At 50.9% G+C, this 26,734-nt stretch overlaps 1 protein-coding gene across 1 annotated transcript in view; it reads right to left on the bottom strand.

Moving 5' to 3' along the window:
* Positions 1-25,628, bottom strand: part of GFPT2 (glutamine-fructose-6-phosphate transaminase 2) — a 41,605-nt gene extending 15,977 nt beyond the window's left edge. Inside the window, exons 1-9 of the mRNA XM_035029369.1 lie at positions 25,520-25,628; positions 11,296-11,403; positions 10,398-10,496; positions 9,761-9,886; positions 6,342-6,400; positions 5,541-5,675; positions 4,436-4,497; positions 1,696-1,775; positions 1,136-1,253 (exon numbers count right to left, since the gene is read on the bottom strand). Of these exons, the coding sequence (XP_034885260.1) occupies positions 1,136-1,253; positions 1,696-1,775; positions 4,436-4,497; positions 5,541-5,675; positions 6,342-6,400; positions 9,761-9,886; positions 10,398-10,496; positions 11,296-11,403; positions 25,520-25,526 (794 nt within the window). The 5' untranslated portion in view covers positions 25,527-25,628. The remainder of the gene's footprint in view (positions 1-1,135; positions 1,254-1,695; positions 1,776-4,435; positions 4,498-5,540; positions 5,676-6,341; positions 6,401-9,760; positions 9,887-10,397; positions 10,497-11,295; positions 11,404-25,519) is intronic.
* Between the last annotated feature and the right edge of the window lie 1,106 nt (positions 25,629-26,734).

Genomic DNA, 26,734 nt, shown 5'->3' with positions numbered 1-26,734 from the left:
TTTCTTTCTTTCTTTCTTTCTTTCTTTCTTTCTTTCTTTCTTTCTTTCTTTCTTTCTTTCTTTTCTTTTTTAGAAACATTTACTATAATTCATTGAATATAAGGTAACACTGATCTTAGGGATCACAATTATTTTATACACTTCTAAGCCATAGAACCTGCAGCAAATTATAATTGTAAGATGCCACGGACAGATGCTAAAATCTATAAGATAATTGTGTGCCTTAGAATCACTGCAATAGGATTGGCTTGTCATTGAAATGGGTACTCTGAGGAGCACAGTTTGGGGAACACATCGAGTACAATGCTGACTCTGGGCGGAACCAGACTTCACAGCCAAGGGCTCTAGGTTCCTATGACTCCATAGGAGTCCTGGTGTCCTCCACACTTCTCCCCGGTCTGGGAAGACCCTCCTGGAGGCTGGCGGGAAGGAGGCATGAGAAGGGTTTGGATGGAGGAAGGAGTGGTGGTGTTTATGGCACTTTTCTACTTCGACGACCAGGAAAGTGTCTCGGTCTTGTCTGAGTAAGTGTGTATGTGTGTGTATAAATTTTTTGTACTAAAATGAGTATGAAGCTGACTTGCTCAAATTTCAGAATTATTTGCTTTGTCTGTTTAATGAGAACATGGACTTTGCAATAATTGGACCAAACCCCTAAGTCTTGGCTCTGTCTTTTATGAGCAGTAAGACGTAAGCAGAGGCAGGCGGGGTACGAGAAGGACCAAGGGGCTGGGGACACCTGCCCCACCTAAAAGGGAGCAGCCTTTGAGTGGCCCCAGACAGCCTGGGCCAGAGGGAGCACAGCCCAGTGTGCTCAGACCTGCTCATTTCCCAGAGAAGCTAGAAATCCAGACATTTACGGGAAATCTCCCACTTTTAAAATGTTGGCAAATAATTCAGGTATTCTGTGCAGACCCAAAACATTGTGTAGGTCCGTGGACTTAGCCTTTGGTCATGAGGTGCTCAGTGCAGAAGGATTCTCAGAGAAGGGTCACAGAGATCTGAAATCTGCCATCATCCCTGTCCCCTTGCCATGCGTGAGAAAACAGCTGAAATGCAGCTAGAAACGGTGGTGTTTAGCCAGTCACGTTTGATTACATAATCCTAGGAAAGAAAGGAAACAAGGTTCAGCTACCTTGCATCAGAAGCAAAGAAGAATTCCACAGCTTTATCGCCAACGGCATGAAGGCAGGTCGAGCTGTCCAGCCTCTTCATCCTCGTTTTGCAGATATTCTTCACATTCTCAAAATTGCCTAGTGAATGAAGGAAAAGATCGCAAGTCCCATTAAACTATTTTGTTTGAATAACATGAAGCAAGGCTCCAGCTTCCCCTTTGAATATGTGTGGGAGAAATTTGCAGTTTTTAGCTTTGGCTGCGTCAGCCAAATCGTGCAAATGATCCCCAAATAGCACAGTATCACTGCAAGAGCATTTAAATGGCTGCAAACAAAACCAAACCCAATCAACACTCATCCCAGAGCATGGACGCCTTTATATAATGGAGCTGCGTGCCGGTCCCTGGACTTGTGTGTGTAGCTGAAAATATCCATAATAAAAAGCTTCTGCAAAAAACGGAGCGAAGTCTCAGCTGCAGGAAAACCTCTCCAACCTGGAGCCGTGTGCAGCCTGTCTCCAAGGGGGGCTGCCTCCACCAGAGCCCCGTTGCCCTGTTCAAGTCCTTTTCGAAACACTTACGTGTCCTATACAAGATGGGGATCTGTTCCGTGGAGAGTTTGTATTTGCTCCGCACCCCAATGAGCAGTGGACTGCCTCTCCTGTAGAGACAAGAGGGAGTCGAGTTACTCACTGCCTCACCAGGCCGAGGAAGGGCTGGATGGCCTCTGAGCACTAAGGAGGGGTCCCCGCATCCAGCCCTTCTCCCAGGGGAAAGTGTCCTGTTGAGATGCCACTGGATAGAGTCCTTGGCCCCTGGACGATGTTCCAGGGCTCGGAGGCGGGACCAACAGGCTAGCAGGAGAATTCCAGCTTGTTGCCATGGTGCCACCCATCTGCCCAGGGAATCCACACCGGGTTAGGTCACAGAGGCTGAGACATTAGTAGGCCCTGGAAGCGTGTAGGAACATTCGGCTTCTCCAGCCGGCCTCCATGTGTTGCCATCTGCAAAGCGGGATCCCTCGAGGCCCAGGATCTGCCCAAAGATTCTTTCCCTGCCTCCCCTCACCCTTTTGCCTAGCTCAGTTGCTCTCCAGCTTTGGGGGGCATTATAATGACTGGCTTTGGGTCTGCTCAACTTTCTGGGCCACTTAACCTGCTTTCAAGGGTGCTTTTGCCGGCCCGAGTGACACCTCATGGGGCGAAGTTTCAAATCTCCGACCTGCACAAGGTGGATTCCATTGCAAAGGGGACAGTGCCTTGGCGCACTCTTGTAGCTGACACAGGTGAGCACCTTGAACTCAAGTTTCCTTTCCCAGCCCCCCTTCTGGCTTCTCCAAGTCTGTGGCTTTGAAGAAGGTGCTGTGAGCACCTTGAATATTTTGGACCATCTTTTATCTTATCTAAAGCAAAGGGGGGATGCCTCAGTGGTGCAGTCGATTAAGCATCTGACTCTTGGTTTCGGCCCAGGTCATGATCTCAGGGTCTTGAGGTCAAGCCCTGCATCAGGCTCCACGCTCAGGGAGGACTCTGCTTGAGATTCTCTCTCTCTTTCTGCCCCTCCCCCCACTCTCATGCAGGTGCACTCTCTCTCTCTCTCTCTCTCTAAAATAAATAAGTTTAAAGCAAAAAGGAGACACGGTTCTGGGTCCAACGGGGATCCAGCTTAAACAGCCTTTATAATATTGACAATGAGAAAATATCGTGGTTATCTAATTTTCTTGGCAAACGTCTCCCCCAAATTTTATTGTTGTAGATTGAGCTCTATGGTTTCTCTCAACCTTGCCCCAAATAATGCTCCCAATACATCCCAAAGATTGCTCTGGAGGTTACGGAGTCACTAGTTATAGACAATTTAGAAAAATAAGGCTTTATTGCATCTTCACACTGCCGCCTTCTATGTTCATTTAAAATGGTAATACCACGATGATACCAGATCCTAAAAGGGGTTTCTAAATTTGATAGTGATCCAGTGGTCTTTTACAATTCTACATTGAAGGAGTTAACTGCTGAAGAGTCCTTTAGTTCCTAGCCTAGAAAAGACAATGAAATCATGACACATTCCCATCAGTTCCTGCCTACGGGATATGGCAGTCCGTGCAGGACCACCTCCTCGTTTCTGTGCGTCTCCCAGGGCCACGGGTACATTCTCAATATGGCTTCTCAGAAACTTTGGAGCAAAGTCTGCAGCCCACAGTGCACCAGGGGCCCTGCAGAGCTGGGCCTCCACCCACATCCTCACTCCCCACCAGCCCTTGAAGTTCAAGGGGCAGTGTGCTCATGACCTTGTTCACGGCTGTCTCCCATGCCTGATACACAGCAGGTATCAGTGAGTATGTACTGGAAGATCAGAAAGTCCCACCAGATCCCTGCAGATCCCTGCAGTGCTGAGCTCACTCCGGCCCCTTGCTTTTGCTCACACTGGTCCTTCTGCCAGTAAAATTGTAAAAGACCACTGGATCACTATCAAATTCCCCTAGGCTGACACCTGCCCCCACTGCATTATCCCCCCAACCCCCAACATAGAGCATCAAGACCTTCTGCCCCACTGTGTCCTCCCGCACCAATGCTCAGTCCTTAAGGGGAGGACCAGGTTGGATTGTCACTAGGTCCTCAGGGCCCAGTACGGAGTAAGTGCTCAACAAATACTCGTTGGATGAATGGAGGGAGGGATGGACAGAGGGACAGATAGATGTGTGCATGGATGGCCAGACTGATGGTGGATGGACAGATGGATGGATGAACAGATGGATAATGAACTCATCTGAATATAAAAGAACAGGATGGCACTCACACTCCCACTTGAATGAATCCACACAGCACTGGGGGCCATGGGACTCTAACAGAGGGATATGTGGGCTGACCCAGGGCCTCTCAGCTGATTCCTAGAGCCCCTGTTCTGTGAAGGTGATGAGGCTTGAGCTTGGGGCCTTCAAGACCTCTTCTTTACTGGATTCAAATCAATGTTCCCTTGTTCCTAGTTTCATTCTCATAATTTTGCATGCTTTTTCTGAAAAGAACCTCCAATACTGACCTGCAACCTGGAGCTGCCCCTCACTATATACAATTTTATTTTTAATTTGAATTTGTTGTCAACTTCTGAAAATATGGAGATTTCAAATAAAAATCCGACTCTCTGGTTTTCTCCTTTCAAGATCAGAAGCTCTGATCACAGAGCTGGGTGGGATACCCAAGCCACAGTTGTCCCTTGGAGACGACCTTCCAGATTGCCAGACGCCCTACTTCTCCCCTGGGCTGCAAGCTAAGCAATTGCATTTTATTTATTTATTTATTCTTGCAGTGTCAATGTGTTGAGCCTCACCTGGTGGCAACGGCTTCTCCCGGGTACTGGATACTCTTGAAAACCAACGCGAATGCACCTTCCTGCAAACACAGCAAACAAGAGTGAGGGACGATGTGTTCTGCCCCGGCCAACCTGGCCCACTGCCCCAGACAGGGGCCACTCCTCCTGGTGGGAGGGTCCTGGGGTCCTTCCTTCAGGGGGCTGAGTGCAGGACAGCTCGTGCAGTGCGATGGCAGGAGGAGAAAGTGAAAACAGCCAGTACCACGCTGAAGGACCAGAGCCCAGAACTTGTGGATTTCACGATGCTGGACAGACACCCCCCACCCTGCCCAGGCCCACAAGGAACGAGTCCCAGCTCTGTGACCATCTGGGTGGGCGGGTGCAGTTAGAGCCTCGGGAAATGAGAACTGGGGCCAGGGGTCTTGCCCTGCGCCTCTGGGATGGCACCTACTCCAGGAGCAACTGTGAGAAGGAAAATTCATGCTGCACGGCAGCGCCTGGGTTCAAACCCCGGCTCCGCCCCTTTACTGGGCAACTGCCCAATTTGTGCCTCGCTGTGACAGAGATGAGAATAGTCCTACCTTGTTTGGCTGCTGTGAGCTCATGCACTTGAAGTCTCAGAACCGTGGTTGCCATATACAAAACCCGACAGAGGCACTAACACGTTAGGGTTGTTATTTCTTTAGCGAGGACTGTCTTTGCCCTCAGTGCTTTAGCTTCTTACGTCGTGCAAACCAGCACGGATCTAGTTCTCCTAACTCAAGACTCCCAGTGCTCTGTTTAACTCCTCGGTGCAAAATTCTCCCCTATATTCTGACCATCCTGTACTAATTTATCATGACCCTGCTAAGATTTGGGTTATGTACGACCAGCTATAAATCAGGTTTTCTGTGTGAAATTCCCCATGCTTTGGAATCCTGGGCAGACCCAAGGCCCCACGTGGCCAGTGTGCATTGGCCAGTCTGCCAGCTCAGTCACACAGCCTGAGCGACCCAAAGTCAGTGTCCGCAGGCCTCTAAGGACCTTTCCAACTGCCCGAAATGAAGAGGCTTCAGGCAGATCCCAAGGAGTGAAGGAAGAAGGCAGGGTTGATTTCTTTATACAGGTGGGACCGGTAACTCACCAGCTGCTGAATGACTCTTTCGACCAGTGTTGAAAATGTAATGTCCTCAGTTTCTCTGTTGTCAAACACATACTTAATCAGCTTAGCGATGGTCTCGGTATCTGTTTCTGACTCAAACTCGTAGCCTTTGCTTTCCTGGAATATTTCGTGGGACGGAGTGTCAGATAAGGGGCATTGCGAAACCTCGGTCGCCTGGCCAGCTCCCTGTCCTCCCTCTTGACCCACCCTCGCAGCGACTTAAGATAAGAACAAGGAAACTGGGGATCAGAAATGTCTGCCAGAAGCACAGAGCCCAACACTGCTGAGTCATTCCAGTATTCCCTGAGATCATCCCGCCTCAGAAGCCTGACCTTGCCGTTAATCTGGACATTGCAAAACAACAGCAGTCGAAATGATCAAGTATGTTGAGTCAAATCCACCCACATCCCAACCAACACCGCAACCTCTTCATACGTTAGAAACTCGCCGTCTGCCTTCCTACCCCACATTCCGTTCGGTGTATGAGCTGATGTGTTTATGTAAACACTTGATTAAAGTGCAGACACCTTAATGAAAGGAAGTTCGTGTTCTTTTGATTATGTGAATCTGCAATAGCACTTGAGGGACGGAAAATGCCCTGCTGTCTTCTCCAGCAAGACGTGGGGAGCTCGGCCGAGCCGGGACGCCGTTTATCCAATGCGGGTATGTGCCTGAGAGCGGGTCTCACTCAGCTCCCACCTGTTTCCGGCGGGAAACAGCCGGTTGGAAAGTTTCCGGGGAAGACCACTTGACTTACATGTCAACCCAGGGGGAGGATCTTACCAGAAACTTCCTCAGGTCTTTATAATTTGTGATGATCCCGTTATGGATGACCACGAATTCTGGAAAAGAAGTTTGGTGAAGACAGAAAGGCTATGAGAAAGTGAAGTTCAAGTCAGAAATGAAGCAGTGATCTGACAGCTTGAAACTCTGCAAGCTCTATTCCCACGGAGTCTGCTGTTTACTGTCTCTTTCGCTGATGAGAGCTGAGGTCTACCATCTACTACGATTACAGTCCAAACCTGAGGAAATACACAGTTCTCTTTGGGTAAAAAGCCAGCCTGACTGCACACGGAGCTCTGACTTGTGGCCTACAGCATCGTCAAACACACTTTGGTATTTATGTCAAATGGGGCAGGATGAACCCTTCATTACCCAGAAACTAGCCCAGGCATTCCAAACTGGCTTTGGCCTCAATGGGCCACAAGCTAGCAGTCCACACGCGTGCTTTGTTCGACCCACACTACATTGTAAAAAGAGTTAAGTTTAAAAATTTTGAATTTTCACTTAAAAGTCCTGATTTTCTTGGGTCACCTGGGTGGCTCGGTCGGATAAGCAGCTGCCTTCGGCTCAGGTCATGATCCCAGGGTCCTGGGATCGAGCCCCACATTGGGCTCCCTGATCTGCAGGGAGTCCGCTTCTCCCTCTGCCTCTCCCCACTGTGCATGTGGGCTCTCTCTCTCTCTCTCAGATAAATAAATAAAATCTTAAAATAAAATAATAAAATAAAATAAAGTTAAAAATCCCGATTTTCTCATGGGAGGAAAAATCCCCAGAAATTCTGGCATCCCTGGGCTCACCCACATTCCTGTGTGGCCATGACCACTTCTCTCTGCAGGGTCTGTGGGATGGGCTGTGGCTTCTCCCGCCTCCCCAAGCACCAGCAGCAAACCCTGCTCATGTCAGGCTACTCCCTGCATGGGGGACCCCCTGGTCAACCCTGGGAGAGCGAGGGATACATCTGCTTAGTCACCACTGCATTTTCTCAATCAATGGTTGATGAATAACTTGAAGGTCTAAAACCAGCCTGAGGTTTTTTTTTTCCTGGGTAAGGAACCCCCATTCCTCCTGAGCCCAGATGATAGAAAGACCTTTTATTGACCTTGAGATTGAGTAATTCTACCAGGATGTATCTACATATTATTGTTCAGTGAAACTTCGGCTCTCCAATTCGTTTTTTTTTCAGTACAGGATAGTCCTTTACTCTTTTTCATTATTTTTGTCATCATGTCCTCTCTACCTTTTTTTTTTTTTTTTTACAGCCTATTGTTTACTTTGGGAAGGTCACCCAAAAACTGGGAGGGCTCGAATAGAAAAGCCATTTTGGCCAATGTGCTAGGCACAGCTGAACTCTATTACAGCTTTACAAGTTTGTTTTTGTGGTTTTTGGTTTTTTTAACTGTTTTATTTCTTCTGTTCTCTTCTTGGGGACATGAGTAATTCACCAGTTGGATCTCTATAAATTCACCTGATGGATCTCCGTATCCACCCCCCTCTTATTTTTCATACTGACTCTGACACGGTGTCTTCAGATTATTTTCTTAACCCTGTCCCATTTTTTCATTTCAGTCAATTGTCTTAACTTCTCCTCAGTAGTTTGTTTCCTAGAATCTGTGTTTTTTTTCTTTTTTTGCTAGAACTCTGTGTAATTCTCTTGTGTAATGCTTTTGCTGGGTGTAAGTCTTCCTTCAAAATATGCTCTTCAGTTATCCCTGATGAGTTGCTAAAGAAATTCTACGAATCTTTGCTTACTTCTCACGTTGTTTTCAATTACTCATCCTGAGTCAGGGCAGGCATTTTCAAGTTTGGGTGTGTGTGTGGGGGGGATCTTCTCGGAACCTCCTTGCTTGGGGGGACACGAAGTCATCGTCAACACTGAAGTGGGGGTTCATCTTATCACCTGGGGTGGTAGCATCTCAGGGTGCATGGTCTGGGGACAGTGTTTTCTCTGGGACCAGCCTCTGTATCTGGCTTGGGATTTGGCGGGACGCACATTCTAGGTCTTCAGCACCATGGGGTCTGCTGTCTGCCTCCTGGATGTGGGGGACCTGCCCCAGTAGTGGGATGTGCCATGGTTCAGGGCATGGACCAGATCCAAGGGTCAGTCCCTAGCAAAAACTCATTACCCAAGACCCCAACTGTTCTGCCGAGCAGGGGGCATCGGGCTCATCCTTCCAAGTTGGGCAGGATGAGCCACTGTTCACAGGGGTAAAGGACATTGAGCCGGGAGGCACAAGTCTCTCCTGTGGCCCAACTTCCATGACGATTAACGGCAGTGAGGCTTGCCAAGCGTGTAGCTAAGTGCCTGCCAATAAGCACTCCTCAACGACTCTGATGTATCTGATTTCTACTCTAATATGGGGCTTGGTAAGAACTTGCATTATGTCTTGGGGTGGGGGTCCCAGCTGACGCCAGAGATCATTCTCTCTGCCCGATATCCTCCCCCATCATGCCCAGGTGTGGGCCATTGGGGGCTTCTGACCTGACCAGGCCTAATCTAGAAGGGAGACCCACTGGGATCTCCAGACCTGCCAGGCCTTCCCCCACGAGAGGGGCCGGGGGCCATTCAGAACTACGGCATGGAGAACTTTCCAGGGGGGCCCAGGCATGTGATGTGGCCCCATGAGCTGGGGCTGGCCCAAGAGGGCGGCTGGGAGAACTGGGGAGCCTGCAGCCCACCAAAAAGGGCCTGGTATCCCTGTGAGTGTCCTGAACAGTCTCCATGTCCCCAGTCTGTGACCCTGGACCGCTGCTTGGCAGTGGAACTCCAAGGTACTGTGAGCCCAGCTACCATACCTTTCAGTTCTTCAAGGGACTTCTAGGTATGATCATTCTCAGGTTTAAAAACACTGCAGCGAGCCAAGGGGAGGGCTCTGCTGCTTGGAAGGAGCCCCTGGGCTGCCTGTTGCAGCTTCTGCTTCTCCAGATCTCAAGCGTTTGGCAGCCGAGGCGTCACTGCAGGGCCCAGGATTGGAGCGGGCACCTCAGACATGAACCAAGATCAGCACTACCACCCGCCCTGGCTCAAGACCACTCTCCTCGGGGAAAGGAAGCGCATCCCTCCCTGAGGCGCCCAGCCCTCCAGAACACTGTAGTCGCTTGTCGAAGAACAGTGCCCAGACTCTTCGACCCCTCATGCTGCCAAGTCCCACTCAGGCTGGGTCTCAAGAGCCAGCAGCAGTCACGGGAAGTGCCACAGTTTTCCTCTGGAGGCCTGGAGGGTCAGCCCCGCCCAGGAGCCAGGCTGAGTTTGCTCCTGTCTAGGGCCTGGTGCCACCCTGCGTGGATCCTCAGGGAAGACAGGGAGGGCTGGGAGAGAAGCAACCAGCTGGTGGTGGGTGTGGGTCCACGCTGGCACAGACCAGGGCCAAGCGGAACCTTCAGGATGGGGGTGGGGCGGGGGCCGAGGCTGTATTACATACCGTTGCCTTTGTCTGAGCGCTGTGGATGGCTGTTGACGGCATTGGGGACCCCATGGGTGGCCCAGCGCGTGTGAGCAATGCCAAAGTGGGTCTCAAACTCCACCTTTAAGTCCATGCTGTCTTGTTCTAGATCAAAGAGAAAAAAAAGCATTGACACAGTACCGTTAGGGTGAGGTGACATCATTATATGGACGCACCTCAGCTACGTCAAAAGCACATCCCACCTTCCACCGCAAGGGCCCCACCCTGGGGATTTCTGCCAGATCCCTGCTGTGGTTTACTCAGTACTTACCAGTAACCTAACTCAGTAACTGAAATGAGCTTACTTAAAAAAAAAAAAAATTATGGATCGCTACTATAAATGGAAAAGCAGTATCATCTGCCAGAAAAATTAAAATAAATACTTAAGTACTGAAAAATTTAAAAAATGCTCATGCACCATCTCCTAAAAAAAAGAACAAACCCTTCCCACACCCTGAGAAACACAGTTTTACAGTGTGGGCTGAACCCGCCTTCCATTTATCCACCATATGAATCCATCCATTCATATTTTTAGTCTTAGGTGCTTCTGGAATAAGAGATTTTAAACTGACCCATGCTGCCTTTATTGCTCTGACTGGGCTTATGTTCCACTTACTATAAAGTTCCTCATCGAGAGCCTTGACGTTCCCTCTTTTCTTGACCAGCTGGATATGTCTTTCTTTGACTTCATTGTTATGTCCATCGATGGCCACACCTGTGGTATACACATGATTTTTTTTTTTTGTATTGGCATTGAAGTTTTGTCTCCCAGCCTTTGTTACAGGGTATGACTCCGGGTGAGGCCTGCATAGCACTGTGGGTCTACTGGATCTTGTTTGCCAGGCTGGTGGCCTGGAAGAGAACTCGACAGCATTCAGGACGCCGACTCAGAAAGAAGGGGCGTGGCCGCCTGACCCGGCGTCTACCCGGGGTGCAGCCCTGGAAGGCTGCCTGCAAGGGAGGCACCTCCAGGCCCACCACTGAGGGCAGCAGGCTTGCCAGAAGGTCTTCATCATGCTGTGCACTGTGCACTCTCCTGCTATAACAGGTACCCCCCCCTGGCCCCGCATCGGCGTTCCTGCCGGCTTTCATCTGACTTGCTCTCTGTGAAGAATTAACAGACATAAAACTGTCTGGCTCCCCCTTTCTCCCCAGACTGCTTAATTTAAAATGGGAAGTGGACCCACCTATCCATCAGAGGAGCGTGCAGCCACCAAGAAAGACCGTCAGGGAGAACAGAAAATGTGGGAGAGAGATGAAAACAGGACATAAAATTACAAATCTGTAGTAATGATCACGTTAAAAACAAAAAAATATCTATGCACGACACCCCCCGCCCCCCAGACCACCCCAGCGTGAGCAGCGACCAGAGCAGGGACACAAAGATATCGACGGGAGTGCTTTGGGTGGAGATTTTTTTTTTTTTACTCTTATTTCTTCTTTTTACTTTTCTCTAGTTTTCGCATTAAATGAACAACTGCTCTGCGTACTCCGTGGCAGCCCACAGGACCCACCTGCTGAGTCATAGCCTCTGTACTCAAGCCTCTGCAGGCCCTTAATGAGGGTCTCAAAAATCTCCTTCCTCGTCCGGGGGACTCTGTAGTTCATGTACGCAAAGATTCCTGTGGAAAGACAGGGAGAATCACATGTCTATCAGTGACTCGGTCAGTGTTTGGAAAACACCCGCTCTGGGGACACCCACACAGCTGGCATCGCCCGACGGCTTCTGGGCTGCACGTGTGGCCTTCCTCTGGTGTAAGCGAGAGCCGTGCTCCCCTCCTGCTTCGGGACGCATGTCACCCACAGCCCAGCCCGTGACAAAAGTCTCAGGGGGCATATGAAGAGCACATCAGACACCCTGGCCTGACAATTGTACTGTGGAGAATGTCTCCTATGGCTGAACATCTGAGACATGGTGTCATTTATAATAGCAAAGACCAAGGGGCGCCTGGGTGGCTCAGTCGGTCAAGCGTCTGCCTTCGGCTCAGATCATGATCTCAGGGTCCTAGGATCGAGTCCTGTGTCACGCTCCTTGTTCAGCAGGGAGTCTGCTTCTCCCTCTCCCTCTGTCCCCCCCTTGCGTGATCATGTGTTCTCTCTCACACAGATAAATATTTATTTGACAGATAGAGAGAGCACAAGTAGGCAGAGAGGCAGGCAGACAGAGAAGGAGAAGCAGGCTCTCCGTTGAGCAGGGAGCCCAACACGGGGCTCGATCCCAGGACCTGGAGATCACGACCCTGGGATCTCGACCTGAGCCGAAGGTAGACGCTTAACCAGCTGAGCCACCCAGGTGACCCTAAAAACATAATTTTAATGGCCCGCAATGTGTCATCACAAAAATTAAAAAGTGGAATATACCAGTTTCCATCAAAACTAAGATGTCATCGGGATGCCTGGGTGGCTCAGTCGGTTAAGCGTCTGCCTTCGGCTCAGGTCATGATCTCAGGGTCCTGGGATCGAGCCCCGCATCGGGCTCCTTGCTCAGTGAGGAGCCTGTTTCTCCTTCTCCCTCTGCTGCTCCCCCTGCTTATGCTCTCTCTCTCTCTGACAAATAAATAAAATCTTTAAAAAATACATAATAGCAAAGATCAGCAAAACCACCTGGCCACTTGGGGACATCTGGAAGTCCTATGTGGACTCCTTAATCTGCACAGAATTGGCCTGGGAAGAGTCCTCCTACAGCAGGTGAAACAGGGACTGAGGCTTCACTCATTTCCGCTCGGCCCTATTGCCTAGAGCTTTACATCTGTAAATGCGGCTTTTACAAAGGCAAAAGTAAAACCATCTCTTGGCTCCGGAGAATCCCTATCTTCCAGGGAGATCTGCATGCCCTAAGGTTTTATTGGGCTGTATTTTCTGTATTTGTATTTCAAAATACTATTTTCTCAAATAAGAAGTAACAGTCGTCCTGTTGGTTCTCCCCAAACTCCTCCGCCCCCTCCCTGCTCGAGACTATGGACCCCTGGTCTGTCTCTGTCCCGCCCTGTGAGTTCCCTATTCTCTCATCCCTCTGTTCTTTTGTCCTCCCTGCTCCACTTGGGGGAAACCTGCCCTCCTCAAAGCTCAGCTCCCACTACCTCCCAGGGCTGGCTTGTCCCCTCCCAGGCCCCCCGCCGGATGTGCTCCCCTGCTCTGGGCCACCCCCATGCTCGTGCATCTTGGAATACCTTCATCCCCTGATAAGTACACCGGCTGACACTTCTATCTTTATATTTCTCACTAGGTCTTGGCACACCATCCTTACTCAATAAATGTATGTGGAGTAGAGTGACTGTAAATCTACTTTATTCAGGGAAGCGAGAGCATGGATCGTGAAGAATACTGGCCTTCAGGAATATTCAGAGTAACTCATCTTATTGAGAACTCACTATGTGCCAGGCACTGGGCCAAGAGTTCCCACACAGGTGTGAATCAAAGCTCCCATCAGCCTTCGAGGCTGGACCTACCATGACCCCCTTTACTTTCTGGAACAGAGCCTGGGGCGCTGTGACCGGGAACCAAGGAGATTTGACTTCAGCACTTAAAATGCTCCAAACTGCTGGGCAGTGTTGCCTCAGGGACGAATGGGATTAAAAGGTTTATTTCCCCAATATTTTTAAAATTAATTAATTCATTTTTTTAATGTAGTGTTCCATGATTCATTGTTTGCGTATAACACCCAGTGCTCCATTCAATACGTGCCCTCTTTAATACCCATCACCAGGCTAACCCATCCCCCCACCCCCCTCCCTTCTAGAACCCTCAGTTTGTTTCTCAGAGTCCATAGTCTCTCATGGTTCGTCTCCCCCTCCGATTCCCCCCGCTTCATTAGCACTCACCATAGCACATACCCTCCCCAATGTCCAACACCCAGCCACCCCATCCCTCCCACCACCCACCACTCCAGCAACCCTCAGTTTGTTTCCTGAAATTAAGAATTCCTCATATCAGTGAGATCATATGATACATGTCTTTCTCTGATTGACTTATTTCACTTAGCCTAATACCCTCTAGTTCCATCCACGTCGTTGCAAATGGCAAGATATTGTGTTTTTTTGATGGCTGCATAATATTCCATTATATATATATACCACATCTTCTTTATCCATTCATCTGTTGATGGACATCTAGGCTCTTTCCATGGTTTGGCTATTGTGGACATTGCTGCTATGAACATTGGGGTGCATGTACCCCTTTGTATCTTTGGGGTAAATACCTAGTAGTACAATTGCTGGGTTGTACGGTAGCTCTATTTTCAACTTTTTGAGGAACCTCCATACTGTTTTCTTTTTCTTTTTTTTTTTTAAGATTTTATTTATTTGAGAGAGAGAATGAGAGACAGAGAGCACGAGAGGGAAGAGGGTCAGAGGGAGAAGCAGACCCCCTGCTGAGCAGGGAGCCCAATGCGGGACTCGATCCCGGGACTCCAGGATCATGACCTGAGCCGAAGGCAGTCGCTTAACCAACTGAGCCACCCAGGCGCCCCCTCCATACTGTTTTCCAGAGCGGCTGCACCAGCTTGCATTCCCACCAACAGTGTAGGAGCGTTCCCCTTTCTTCGCATCCCCGCCAACATCTGTCATTTCCTGACTTGTTAATTTTAGCCATTCTGACTGGTGTGAGGTGGTATCTCATTGAGGCTTTGATTTGGGTTTCCATGATGCTGAGCAATGTTGAGTACTTATTCATGTGTCTGTTGGCCATTTGGATGTCTCTTTTGCAGAAATGTCTGTTCATGTCTTCTGCCCATTTCTTGATTTTATTTCCCCAATTTTAATGATTTTATTTCCCCAATTTTAATGATTTTATTTTAATTTTTAATTTTCCCACTGTTTTCCTGGGATGACAGAATTGTCATTATCCTGTCTGACCAGGATTAAAAATTTTCCAGATATCCGCACCCCCATGTTCACTACAGCATTATTTACAATAGTCAAGACACGAAAACAAGCTAAGTGTCCATCCACAGATGAACGGATCAAAAAATTATAGTATATGTTTACAATGGAATATGACTCAGCCATAAAAAAGAAGGAAATCCTGCCATTTGCATGGCATGGAACATGAGGGTGTTATGCTAAGTGAAGTAAGTCAGACAGAGGAAGACGAATACTGTATGATCTCATATATGGAATCTAAAAAAACCCAAACTCATAGATACAGAGATCAGATTGGTGGTTGACAGAGATGGGGAGCAGGAGATGGGGTAACCAGGTAAAGAAGGTCAAAGGGTACAAACTTCTAGTTATAAGATAAGTAAATCCTGGGGATATAATACACAGCATGGGGACTACAGTTAAGAATACTCTATTGTACATCTGAAAGTTGCTAAAAGAGTAGCTCTTTAGAATTCTCACAAGGAAAAAATGTTAACTATGTGAGGGGATAGATGATCGGTAATCTTATTATGGTGATTATTTCATAATATATACACTTAAAGACTGAGCCACCCAGGTGCCCGTCAATACAGTGTTTCTGAAGGAGTGATTGGACGTCCCTTAAAGGGATGTGAATATGGTCATAGCAGACGAACATTTAACTTGCTAAAATTCATTCTAGGTGCATGGTTCGTCTCCCCCTCTGATTCCCCCTGCTTCATCAGCACTCACCATAGCACATACCCTCCCCAATGTCCATCACCCAGCCACCCCATCCCCAGTCGAAAGCGAGGCGATAAGATTAAACAATGCTAAAAATGATATTTTGCATTCTTATGTCCTGTATGTTACTATACACGGGATACATTTGCACACGAGTATGAAAGTGCAGAATTTCTATATAAAAACATGCCCCCCATGCTTTCTGAGCAGGGACAGACGCTTTCTTTTTAACATGGCTGAGGGTAATTTTGGCGGTCAGCTATTTTTGCCTTCCTGGCTGAGTCCAGGTCAGGTGAGAGCCGCTGAGCCTGAGGCCCCGTGTGCAGTTTGGGCAACCCCCCCTGCCCCCGCCAGGCAAAGGTGCTGAGTGTCTGGGTCACACAGGAGCTCACAACTTACCCTACCCTTCAGACTTCAACACGTCTGGGCAAAGGATGTATTTTTGTCCCCTTACACATTAAAAACAAACAAACCAACAAACCAATAGCTATCTTCTAATGGAAACATTAAAAATTTTTGAGCAGCATTATTGGGATATAAGTCCCATACCATAATATTCTGCCATTTAAAGTGTATAATTCAATGGTTTTCAAGACAGTTGCCCCTTGAACAACATGGGATTGACTGCCGGGGTCCACTTTCATTTATTTATTTATTTTTGATGCCTACAGTGCTGTACTATAAATATATTTTCTCTTCCTTACAATTTTCTTTTTTAAAAAAAAAAGATTTTTATTTATTTATTTATTTGTCAGAGAGAGAGCACAAGCGGGGGAGCGGCAGGCAGAGGGAGAAGCAGAACTCGATCCCAGGACCCTGGGATCATGACCTGAGCCAAAGGCAGGCGCCCCTCTCCCTTAGGATTTTCTTAATAACATTTGCTTTCCTCTAGCTTACTTAATATGGGAATACAGTATATGCTCCATATAACATACAATATATATGTTAATGCTTCTGGGTGAGGCTTCTGGTCAACGGTAGCTGAATTTTGGGGGAGTCAGAGTTACACGCAAGATTTTCGATGGCACGGGGTGCTGGCACCCCTAACGCCCCCATTGTTCAAGGGTCAACTTGACCCACCACCACTACAATCTAATGTTCGGGTGAAATTTTCATAACATTATTCTGCAAAATATCAGGAAGTTCCCCAGGGGTGGGGTGGGGACGTGGGCACATTCCAGGTACTGTAAAGACCACAGAGGCATGGGAGACAATTATGTGAAGGGGGGAGCTGCTCACAGATCATTTTTGGAGTCTTCCCTGGCATCCCGGGAATCCTTCTAGAATTACAGCGGTACCTCACGAAGGGGAGCAGACACTCTGCAGATGACTCAAAGGCTCATATCCCAACTTGGGAAAGGTTGGGAATCTGAAATGCCTTCATGAGAGTGCTCTTGGGCTCTCCTCTCTAATTCTCCCCTGCGATTCCCCTTCCTCTGGGCCAAAGTGCACTTATGAAGTCCTTCTGTCAGGCACGTATGTTCTTGGAGGTGCCTCTGGCCCTGAGATCCGAGCAGCCTTCTTGGTGGGGAGCTGGGGGTGCTGCCGCCAGAGCCCCAGGAGGGGCAGCGAGGCTGGTTAAAGCGTCCTTGTCCTCAGGACCACCAGCTGTGTCCACACCCAGCCAGGAGGCTCCCAGCCGCTCATGCACAGTTTGGGAGAACCCTGTGGTGAGGGGGGCTGCCAAGGAGTGGTTTTCAAGGTCTTTGCGCAAGAAAGCGTAAATCTAATTTCAACATAAAACCTCCTGCATGCAGACATCTATTCAGTAAGCTTTTTCATTAACTAAGCGCATCCCTCCTTTCTTGCAGCTCTCTCTTGGCAGGCTTCTCTCTGCACTCTCTCGAGATGAAGTGGAAAAACAAACCAACCAACCAACAAACAAAAAAAACCCACCCAGCATTGACACCAGGCTCTTACCATTTTAGAAAAATAAAGAAATGGAATAAAGTTGCTCTCCCAGGCATTTTTCTTGCCATTCACATCAGAATGCCCTTCTGGAATCCCTACCATCCCTATCAAAAGCTCCACCGAGACTCCATTTTTTACCTATGAGATCAGCGACAATCAAACAGTTTGACAATCAAGCGAGAGTTTAAATTTGCGCACCCTTTCTGGAAGGCAATTTGGCAATCTTTCAAAATTAAAAATGTACACATCTGTTGACCAGAGCGGTTGCCAGGCATGGATCCAACAGATAGCTGTGCAGAGGGGCGTGGGTGCACGAGGACGGTTGCTCAGCGCTGCTTGCGGTCGTTGAAGACAGGGGACAGCAGGGACCTGGTAAGTGACCACAGCGCAGCCACTTGGCGGGGCCACCGTGAGACCACGGGCAGGTGGTCTTCCACAGAGAACAAGGTGAGGCTCTGTGTTCTCTTGGAAAACAAGCTACATCTCCAAGATGTGTCAAGGGAAAAAGCAGCTCGCAGAACATGATTAAGTTATGCAGGGAAGGGTGGGGAGACACATAGTATTTCTGGAAGGGCATCCAAGACCCGGGGGTTCAGGGGGGTGCAGTGGTTGCCTTGGAGGAAGGTACTGGATATAGGACAGAAATTCCCTTTCTACTGCCCGTGGGTGCTTTGTATGGTCACAATATTTCCCCACGTCCCATATACACCATCTTACCATGTGCTGCTATATGCATTAGATATTGGTAGGCATGGGATTGTCATCCAGCGCAATCTGACTTCACTGACTTCTCCATGGCTCCCCCATCCCGCTCACCCAGAAGAACAAGGGCCACAAGGAGGAGAAAGCTCTGTCTGAGCACACCTTCCAGTGCGCAAAAGGACGGGACCAGGGTCCCCCAAGGGTCTTCCCGCTCCTGGGGAGTGTGAGATGCCAAGTAGCAGGTGCACGGGGCACCCAGGAAGCCAATACTTTCAGGACCGATCTCATCTGATCCTCTCCGGGTCCTGGGCCAAGGACCCAGACAGGGCACCTCTGACTCCAAGGCCAAAGACCTGAGTAAGTCACAGCCGGGTGCTATCCGAGTGATGGCACGGGGTCTCCTGTTGCCCCCCCAAATCAGCATAAGCCCTTACAATCCTACCCCAAGGGGTGAGAAGTAGCTCACATAGAGAGAGATAGCTCACACCTATGGACAGATGCCTACCTCACCCCTGATGAGAAGACTTCCCACTCCCCGCCCACCCCCCGTGGGGTCCGGGGCCATGTTGACATCAGGAAACTCCTCTTGGCCCCCAACAGACGTTGCTGCTTCTGACTCCACTTTCTCTGTCCATCCAGGCCGTGGCAACAATAGTAAGTCTTGGCCCCCCTCTATCCCTCCCTCCCTTGCACAGGCAGGATGGTGAAATCTTCCCGAGGTGGCTTCGAGAAATGTCTGGCCCTGGGACAGAGGCTGCTGTGGCCTAACCACCCCAGCTCAGCGCATGCCCCATGCCCACACCCCACCCTGGCATCCAGAGCTTCCAAACAGCTTTTCAGGGTCCTACTCTTAAATCTGAGGGGGAAAGTGAGTGAACAAAGGTTCTAGATGGAGAAAAGCCGAGATAAACTCCAGAAAAGGCTCCAGATGAGAAGCAGGATGGAGACTAGCCCTTTGAAAGGGGACTGCGGCCCCTCTGCCTGGCTTGCCTTGGGGGTCTGGGGGTTCTAACAACCCTTCTGCAAAATGGCTTGAGAGCTCATACAGGCGACTCAGGACCAAAGGCACCAGGACGAGGTTCTTCCACACATGCAGGGGACGCTCAACCTCCAAGAGACCGACAATGACAATGACCAGATCGAGAGGCAACGTTCCCTGGACACATGGCTAGAACTAGGAGCACTGGACGCCTGGAGTCTTTATAACCTCTGGAATACCTGGGGTGGTGGAGGGGAGCAGGGGTTGTCTGAGGTCTAGAGGACAAGGGAAGAGGTCAAATTCACCGTGGGCAGGCTGGGGTCTGTGTTCTGAAAATGTGGCTATAGTTTTGGAAAATCTCTCCCTCTCTCCAAGCATCAGCTTCACCATGAAAGCCCTGCCCTCACTGTGAGGGATCCAGCCTGCGCCCCACCAGGCTAGGGGCTTGCTCCGTGGGTCCAGCCAAACTAGGACCACCCCCCTCCCCCGACTAAGGGTGCTCCTTCCACCACCATCCCATGCTTCTCAGCCTGCACCCCACAGGGCTAGGGGCTCACTCCGTGGGCCCAGCCTGACTGGGACCACCCCCCTCCTTACTCGTAAAGGTGCTTCTTCCACCACCATCCCATGCTCCTCAGCAGTGAAGGGGCTGACCTTCTTGAAGTCCACGAGCCTAGTACAGATTAGACATTAGTCCAGTTCTCAGGTTGGGTACTCCCCACCCAGACAGAGGACATGCATGCCAGTTGGACTTCCGCCTCAGAAAATTCCCGAGTAGTGTGCTTGAGAGAGTGTGTCTGAGTGTGAGTGTCTGAGTGTCAGGGGTGTGTGTGTGAGTGAGTGAGCCATGTTGCTGTGTGAATACATACGAGTGTGTGTGGTGTGGGAATGTGTAGGAGTGCGAATGTGTGTTTGAGCATCAGACGTGTGCGAGTTTGAGCGTTGGGTACGTGGGAGTGTGTGTCAGTGTGAGCGTGTATGGGCGTGAGAGTGGGTTTGAGGGTTGGGTGTGTGTATGTGGTGTGCTAGGAAAGGGGGGGCAGGTCTACTCTCCTGGATGAGGCCCCCAGGTTGGGGAGGCCACTGGGCCAACAAGGAGGACTGAGAGGAGGCTGTGGCCTCTCTGGGCAACACCATACTGACGAAATGGGGACAAACGCAGATGCCTCCTCGCAGAAGTGAGAGCAAAGGCAGAGGTCCCACGGCAGGGTTCTCACACAAAGACACAGGGACCCGAGGGCCTGGCTCGGGGTCAGGACAGCCTCCTCCTGCCTCTGGCCTCACTGGGATTCCATGGGTTAAAGTTACCGCACCACAGGAATCCCTGTGATAACAGGAGATTCTGCTTCCTGCCTGCAAGGCATTTCTATTTTTAATAAAAAAGTTTGTGGTGTCCCTGTCATTTTAGGATTTCACAAAGAACAAAGGGGGAAGCAACATATACTCTCAATTGTACTAAAAAGTACTTTTAAGAAAGTGTGAGTCTTGTTTAACCTGCCAAAATTTGGCTATTAAAAAAAAAGCCAAACTTTTTTTTCAGGGAAAGATTCCCTTTGAAAACGAAAGAGGCAGATGATCAGATGAAATTGCTTATTTTTGCATCAAATTAATCTCCAGAACTTCCTCCTTAGGGTGTTTGTTACCTCAAGTCCATCTTCCTTTATAAGCAAATTTCACCAAATATAAAAATAATCTTTCAGTTTAAAAGCACTATCTACTAATGTTACATCACAAAATTTCCAGAAGGTTTCTGTGAACTTGGGAAAGCCCCGATGAATAAGACTGACTGAGAGAGGAATGGCATGATGATGGGAAGGAGGAGGGGGAAGTGGGGAGATCACTTCCAGTGCTGAGCCCCTCTCCAGCTGGTCTCTGCGAAGCCCTCTGTCTGAGAGTGCCTATGGGAGTCTTGCAGGCGGGATGTGAGCTCCTGAGAGTCAAACACACGCGTCTCTTCTCAACTCCATGCTTAGGGACCTCACAATGATAACCTGAAATTAGCCATGGCGAGCCACTTGTCAAACATTTATTTGCACATCCCTGAGCAGGGACTCTGTTTTGCAAGGTTCTTGTGGCTTGGAGAGGTGGCAAGGCAAGTGACCTGACCCCAGAGTCTATGCCCCATCAACTCCAGCTTAGTCCCTTTGTGGCACCCGTCCATGAACTGAACTGTTACAGGGAGGAAAGGGGTGTCAAATATGATGGGGTTCCCAGAGCCGGAAGAAGTCTAGGGCGAAAAGGTGAGGTCTCCCCCATGTCATGTAATCTCCCTGGATGGCTGTTTCCTCAGATGAAATGAGAAACAAGCCCCCTAAGCACATGACAAGCTCTCCTGAAGCGAATAGACCGTGTGTGTGTGTGTGTGTGTGTGTGTGTCTTGGCCCCTCTTGATTCTGGGGGAATAAAACCATGCCTGCTTCTTGCAGGGAAGAGATGAGCGGGAAGAGTATGTACATGCATAGATGGCAGGATGGAGTGAGCGCCATATTTATAGGACGTAGTAAGACCTAACTTCTAGAAAAACTGTGAGAACTATTCGGTCCAACTGGGTATGTGGCGCCGTGCCGGTGAAGGATGGGGTCTTTAACTGATGCCTACATTCACCTTCTGTCTATGATGGGTCCAGTCTGCAAGTTCTGGGACCAGGGGACTTGGGTGTGTGCGTTGGGCATAGAGGGTATACTGGTAGCCCTCTGGTCAGTGTCCTTGTGGCCATGTCTTGAGCATCTGGGATTAGCAACACAAGGCTATTCTTGGGGAAGGCACCTAAAAGCAAGAGCCTGACTGTAGCAGGATACATAATGGCCATCAAAGATATCAGGTCCTAATCCCTAGAATCTGTAAAAATACTTATATGGAAACAGGTCTTTATAGATACAATTAAACTAAAGATCTGGAGATGGGAGATTCTCCTGGATTAACCAGGTGGGCCCTAGAGGCAATCACAAGTGTTATAAAAGGGAGGCAGAGGGAGATTTGACCTGGAAGAGGGGAAGGGGATGTGACCACAGAGGCACAGACTGGAATAAGGAGACAAAAGCCAAGGAATCTGGCAGGCGCCAGAAGCTGGAAGTGACAAGGAACAGATTCTTCCCTAGAGCGTCCTGAGAAAGTGGGGCCCTTTTGACACCTTGATTTTGGCCCAGTAAAACTGACTTTTGGACTTCTGGTCTCCAAAACTGCGAGAAAATAAATTTGTGTTGTTTTACACCAGCAAGGTTGTGGTAATTTGTTACAGCGGCTGGCGGACACCAATTCACCAACTAAGACAAAAAATAATGAATTCAAAGCGAGGGCTTTAACTTCTAGCAAAAACTAAGAATTCGTTCATTCTCCACAGCCAACTTTTTCACCCAGCCACATAAATTACTAAATGCAGTTGTAAAGGTTAGGGAAACTTTACGATTTCACAACCGCGCAATCCTTTTTTGCCCAGTGCCCACGCATGCATGGTCCCTGCTACCATGCACTTGTACATCCTGTGCCCTCAGCCTGGCGCACCTGTCCCCACCCCCCTTCTCTCTGTGAAGCTCCTACTCGAGGCCAGGCTCTTGTGGCACTGTTCCTGGCAAAGTCAGGGCAGCCTGCCTCCACTACGCTGGGGTCTCAAGCTCAGACTGCAATGGGGGCTATTAGGTAACATCAGCGAGTGAGGCACCTGGGCAGGAGAACCAAGGAAGCTTGCACCCATCATCCTAGGGGCCACGGTGCACTCTTCAGATAGACACGCTCGGGGTTGCTCATCTTCGGATTTTTTTCAAGAGAAGTCGAAAATCCCACCTACTAACAGGAAACCTTCCAACTGTGTCATTTGGTGGCTGTGAGAAATAGTGTGAGCCCCGTGCACCATACAGACAGACGGGTGCCTACTGGTCTGGGACAGGTCCCGGGGTCCTCCCCGTCTGGCAGCGTTGACCTAATGTGTTATCCCACCCCTGCTTGGTGACCACCTCTGCGCCGCCTCTCCAACTTCTGGCCCCTTCTCTGAGGGCAGGATCACCTTGTGGCCCCAGGGCCTGGAAAACACAGGACCTCTCCGGGAGCGGTAAATCACTAGTGGCTGAGCGAAGAAGGAAGGAGAGGAGGAGAGGGAATATGGTAACCTTTCTGTTGGCACAAAGTCAGCAAAATGCTAGCAACTCTCAGATGACAACAAAACCACCTATGAGGACCTTAGCTACGCTCTCAGTGCGCTGCTTAGTGTGCGGAGGATCAGCTAGGCCTGGGTCCAGCTTTCTGCGAGAGATGCCGGGAAGACGATGGGGAGCAAGAACCAATCTGAGCCCGGTCATTATTAGCAACCGCTGACCCCTGTAGGAACTCAGCCCTGGAGATTCAACCTCTGAGGAGGCTTCCAAGTGGCGGATCGCAGTGTGGTCCCATCCAGCCCAGAAAGAGGACCTAAAACAACTCCTCTTCAGACACAGGTGGGTACAGACCTCTTTGGGCCTCAGTGTCCCCACACAGAGAGCGACGAGGGTAAGTGGCTTCTTCTGGGAGCTTCTCTGCAGTTTTCGCCGTATCCTTGTGCCAAGTATGCAACCATTTCCTTAATGTTTTTTCTATAAAAGTGACTAAGTTTTTGAAAGCCTAAATAAATGCACTACAAAAGGACACAACAATAAAAGGAAAACCAGTATCACTTGCCAAACATATACAGGCCATCATCCAGGGGGAAAAACACCACAAAAACCCCAGAACAACGTGTTTAATTCTAGCCAGCGGCTGCTGCAAGGTTTGAGCTTGGGACAGCTTCCTCCCTGTGAGGGGTGTCTGGCCAGTATAACAGAGCTGTAAAAGACACATTAGCATCCAGCTGAGACTTTCTCCTGGCTACTTGCAAAGGAAATAACTTTCCCATGTGGGAATTCCACAAGGCTCCCTGCCTTCACCGACGCCTGCAGGGTGGGATCCGCCAGGGGGGAGCCTTGATGTGAGCACGTAGGTAGTTGCAGCCCAAAGCTCATCCTTTCCTTAGGGGGCAAAACACGTGCAACCCCTTAAGACAGCAGAACAAAACCCCAGATCCGGAGAGTCTGAGCCCATGTCTCTCCACGAGGCTCAAAGCACCACAGAGAAAGCTGGATGCAGGTAGGTAGCAGGAAGGAAGGCTGGGTGCTCGGGGGCGGTGGCACAGGAGGGCACCTGAGAGGAGGAAGGAGGGAGGCTGCCAAGGCCTGAGGGGCCGACCCTCCCAGAGCAAGGGTCTTGGTGGGTCCCCTAGTCTGGCTCTCCAGCCTCCCATCAAGGGCCTTGAATGCCACACCAAGGGGTTTAGAACCCAAAGGGCTTCTGGCAAAACTGCCACCTTTGCCTCGTCTCTCTGCCCAGAAACACCCACAGGCAGCCCTATACATTGTTAATGATGCCCCGCAGCCCTGAGATTTTTGCTGAAGGTTCAGGAATTTAAACTGATGTCTGCTTGGGCTGGCGGGGGGGTGGGGCTGGGGCTGCATCCCAAAGCGGGCTGCCGGCTCCTTGGTCAGACGTTCTTTTTCACTTTCAGGATCGGCTGGCCTCGGAAACAAGGCCTGTACAGATCTGGCCCAGGGCTCGCCGCTGGCGCATCCCACCCCACAGCACTGGGCGAAGTCAGACAGAGGCCTTTCATGTCTTCAAAAGTCCCACCAGGTCCTCCAGCCACAGGAGGCTGGAATGGGTAACTGAATCCTACTCAAGGGGGGGGGAAAAAGGCACAGTGACCTTTTGTCCCAGCAGAAGTTCCCGGCCCTCTCCCCAGCCGGCGGAGGCGGCCCAGCCAGGAGAGAAAGGAATTGCAGATGTGCGCGCAGGGCCGCCGCGGCCCTCCCCACGGCCCAGCAGCCTCCCCGGACAGCACCGTGTCGCCGCGGAATTCAGGACGCCCGAGCCCAGCCCTGCTCCCCATCCCGGATTCCTTCTCCCAGCTTCCGCTCGAGGCTCGGCGGTCGATGCTGCCTTTCCCCCCAAGCCTCGCAGAGAGCTCTTTCAGCAAAGAGGCGGCAACACGGAATCAACCCTTCCAGGGACAAGAGGTTCATTTTGGGACGCGAGGAGAACGCACAGGCCCTTGCCGAGCGCACGAGGGCTGCTCCCGACGCCAGGGGGGCGAGCCCGGGAGGGTGCAGGTGGGGTCGCCTCTCCTCGGTGGGCGCGGTGGGCTGAGAGCCGCGCTGGGCACCCCGTACCCGGGATGCGTGAGCTTGCGCGTGGCCGCCTTTGTGGGCGACTTGGGGGCGCTTTCCGTACTGGGATGGGGGGGGGTGCGGATACTTCTGTATTTGTGAAGGTCCAGGCCCGGGACAGGACCAATTCTGTCTCCTCTGTTGGGGGGCCGGGCCGGGTCGCCCTCACCAAGTCCGAGACCGGGGTTGGGCACCCTCCTCTCCCACACCTCGGTGGAACAGCCACTCGGGGACGGGGTGGGGGGCAGGAGGAGTCAGGCCCGGCCGGTGCAAGCCCCTAGTTCTAGGACGGGGGCAGATCGATGCCCCATCCCGCGCCACCTCCGCGTCCCTGGCGCCCGGTTCTCGGGGCCAGGCGCCGAGAGGCTGGGGGCCGGGAACGCGCGCCCACCACACTCACCGCACATCGTGGTTGCTGCTTGCGCCCTTCGCGGCTCGGGGACTCTGCACGCTCTGGACACTCGGAATTCCGTGCGCGCCTGGCGCTCCGCGGGCCTCGGCTCCCGCCGCCCGGCCTCCGGCCCTTTTAGCTCGGAGCCCTCCGCCAGAGGCGGGGCCGGGGCGGGGCCTCCTCCCGCCTGCCTGCTCCCCATTGGTCCCCGGTTGTCGTGACAACGGCGGGGACTGGGCCCCCAGGAGTCAGGGAACTGGGTGAGGGGCGGCTCCCGGCTCCCGGGGCGCGCGGGCGTCGGGTCCTGGAGATGGACTGGGGGCGGCTGACGGGCTGAGGTCAGATCCAGACTCAACACGGTCTAGGCGTGGGCCCTTGGGCGGGGGACTGAGTCGCTCTTTGCTTCAGTTTCCCCGTCTGTAAAATGGGATGACAGTGGAACCTCCCTACCGGGTGCTGGTGAGGATTAAGACAGTCGGTGCAAGGCACAGAGCACAACGTCGGCATGGTGCACGCGCTCCCCTGCGCGCCCCTGTGTGTGCCAGGCCCCTCCGAGGGCGCACGGGAACCCTTCAAGCCTGATCCGCTCCCTGTGAGGTCAGAACTCTAGAGCCCCACGGATAGATGACAAAACTGGGGCCCCTCCGAGGTGGGAAGGGGCTTTGCCCAAACGGGGCGGCCAGAATTGGCAGATTCTGGCGGTGGCAGAATTCGAACCCGGGATTTACTGGAGAGCTGGAACTCGAAGGCGGGGATTCCCCAGGTCGTGAGCGGAGCTGGGGTGACCCGGGGAGCTGTCCCCGCCCTGAGCCTCGCTGGCCCATGTGTCCTCAGCGCACTGGCAGAGCCAGCCAGGGGCTTCTCCGCCCGCCCGCCGGCCTGGAGCCCGAATCCGGCCCCGCCGTGAGTCACTGGGACCCGCGTTCCTCCGCCCTGGTTCCTGGCCGTCTCCTCCCCTCCCACTGCGCTCCGGGCTTTGGTCTCCCGAGGAAGGTCACGAGAACTGGCCCAATATTTGCGTACTTTGAAGCCATCTGGTGTTTTTTATTTTACTTAAAAAAAAAAAATAAATCTTGAATTCTAAACAGATCCTCCGCAGTCGTGTTAGAGAACAAAACGAAGGTTTTTGCGTCTTGTCTGGGGCATTTTTTCTGATGTAATCTCTCTCTCTCTCTCTCTCTTCACCACAGCTCTGCAGGTCCTACGGGGAGGAGGTGTTTGTTT

Source organism: Mirounga leonina, unplaced genomic scaffold (genome assembly GCF_011800145.1).
Source record: "Mirounga leonina isolate KUSES-001 unplaced genomic scaffold, KU_Mleo_1.0 Mir_239, whole genome shotgun sequence".
Taxonomy (NCBI): domain Eukaryota; kingdom Metazoa; phylum Chordata; class Mammalia; order Carnivora; family Phocidae; genus Mirounga; species Mirounga leonina.
This window is presented reverse-complemented; position numbering and strand designations above follow the sequence as displayed.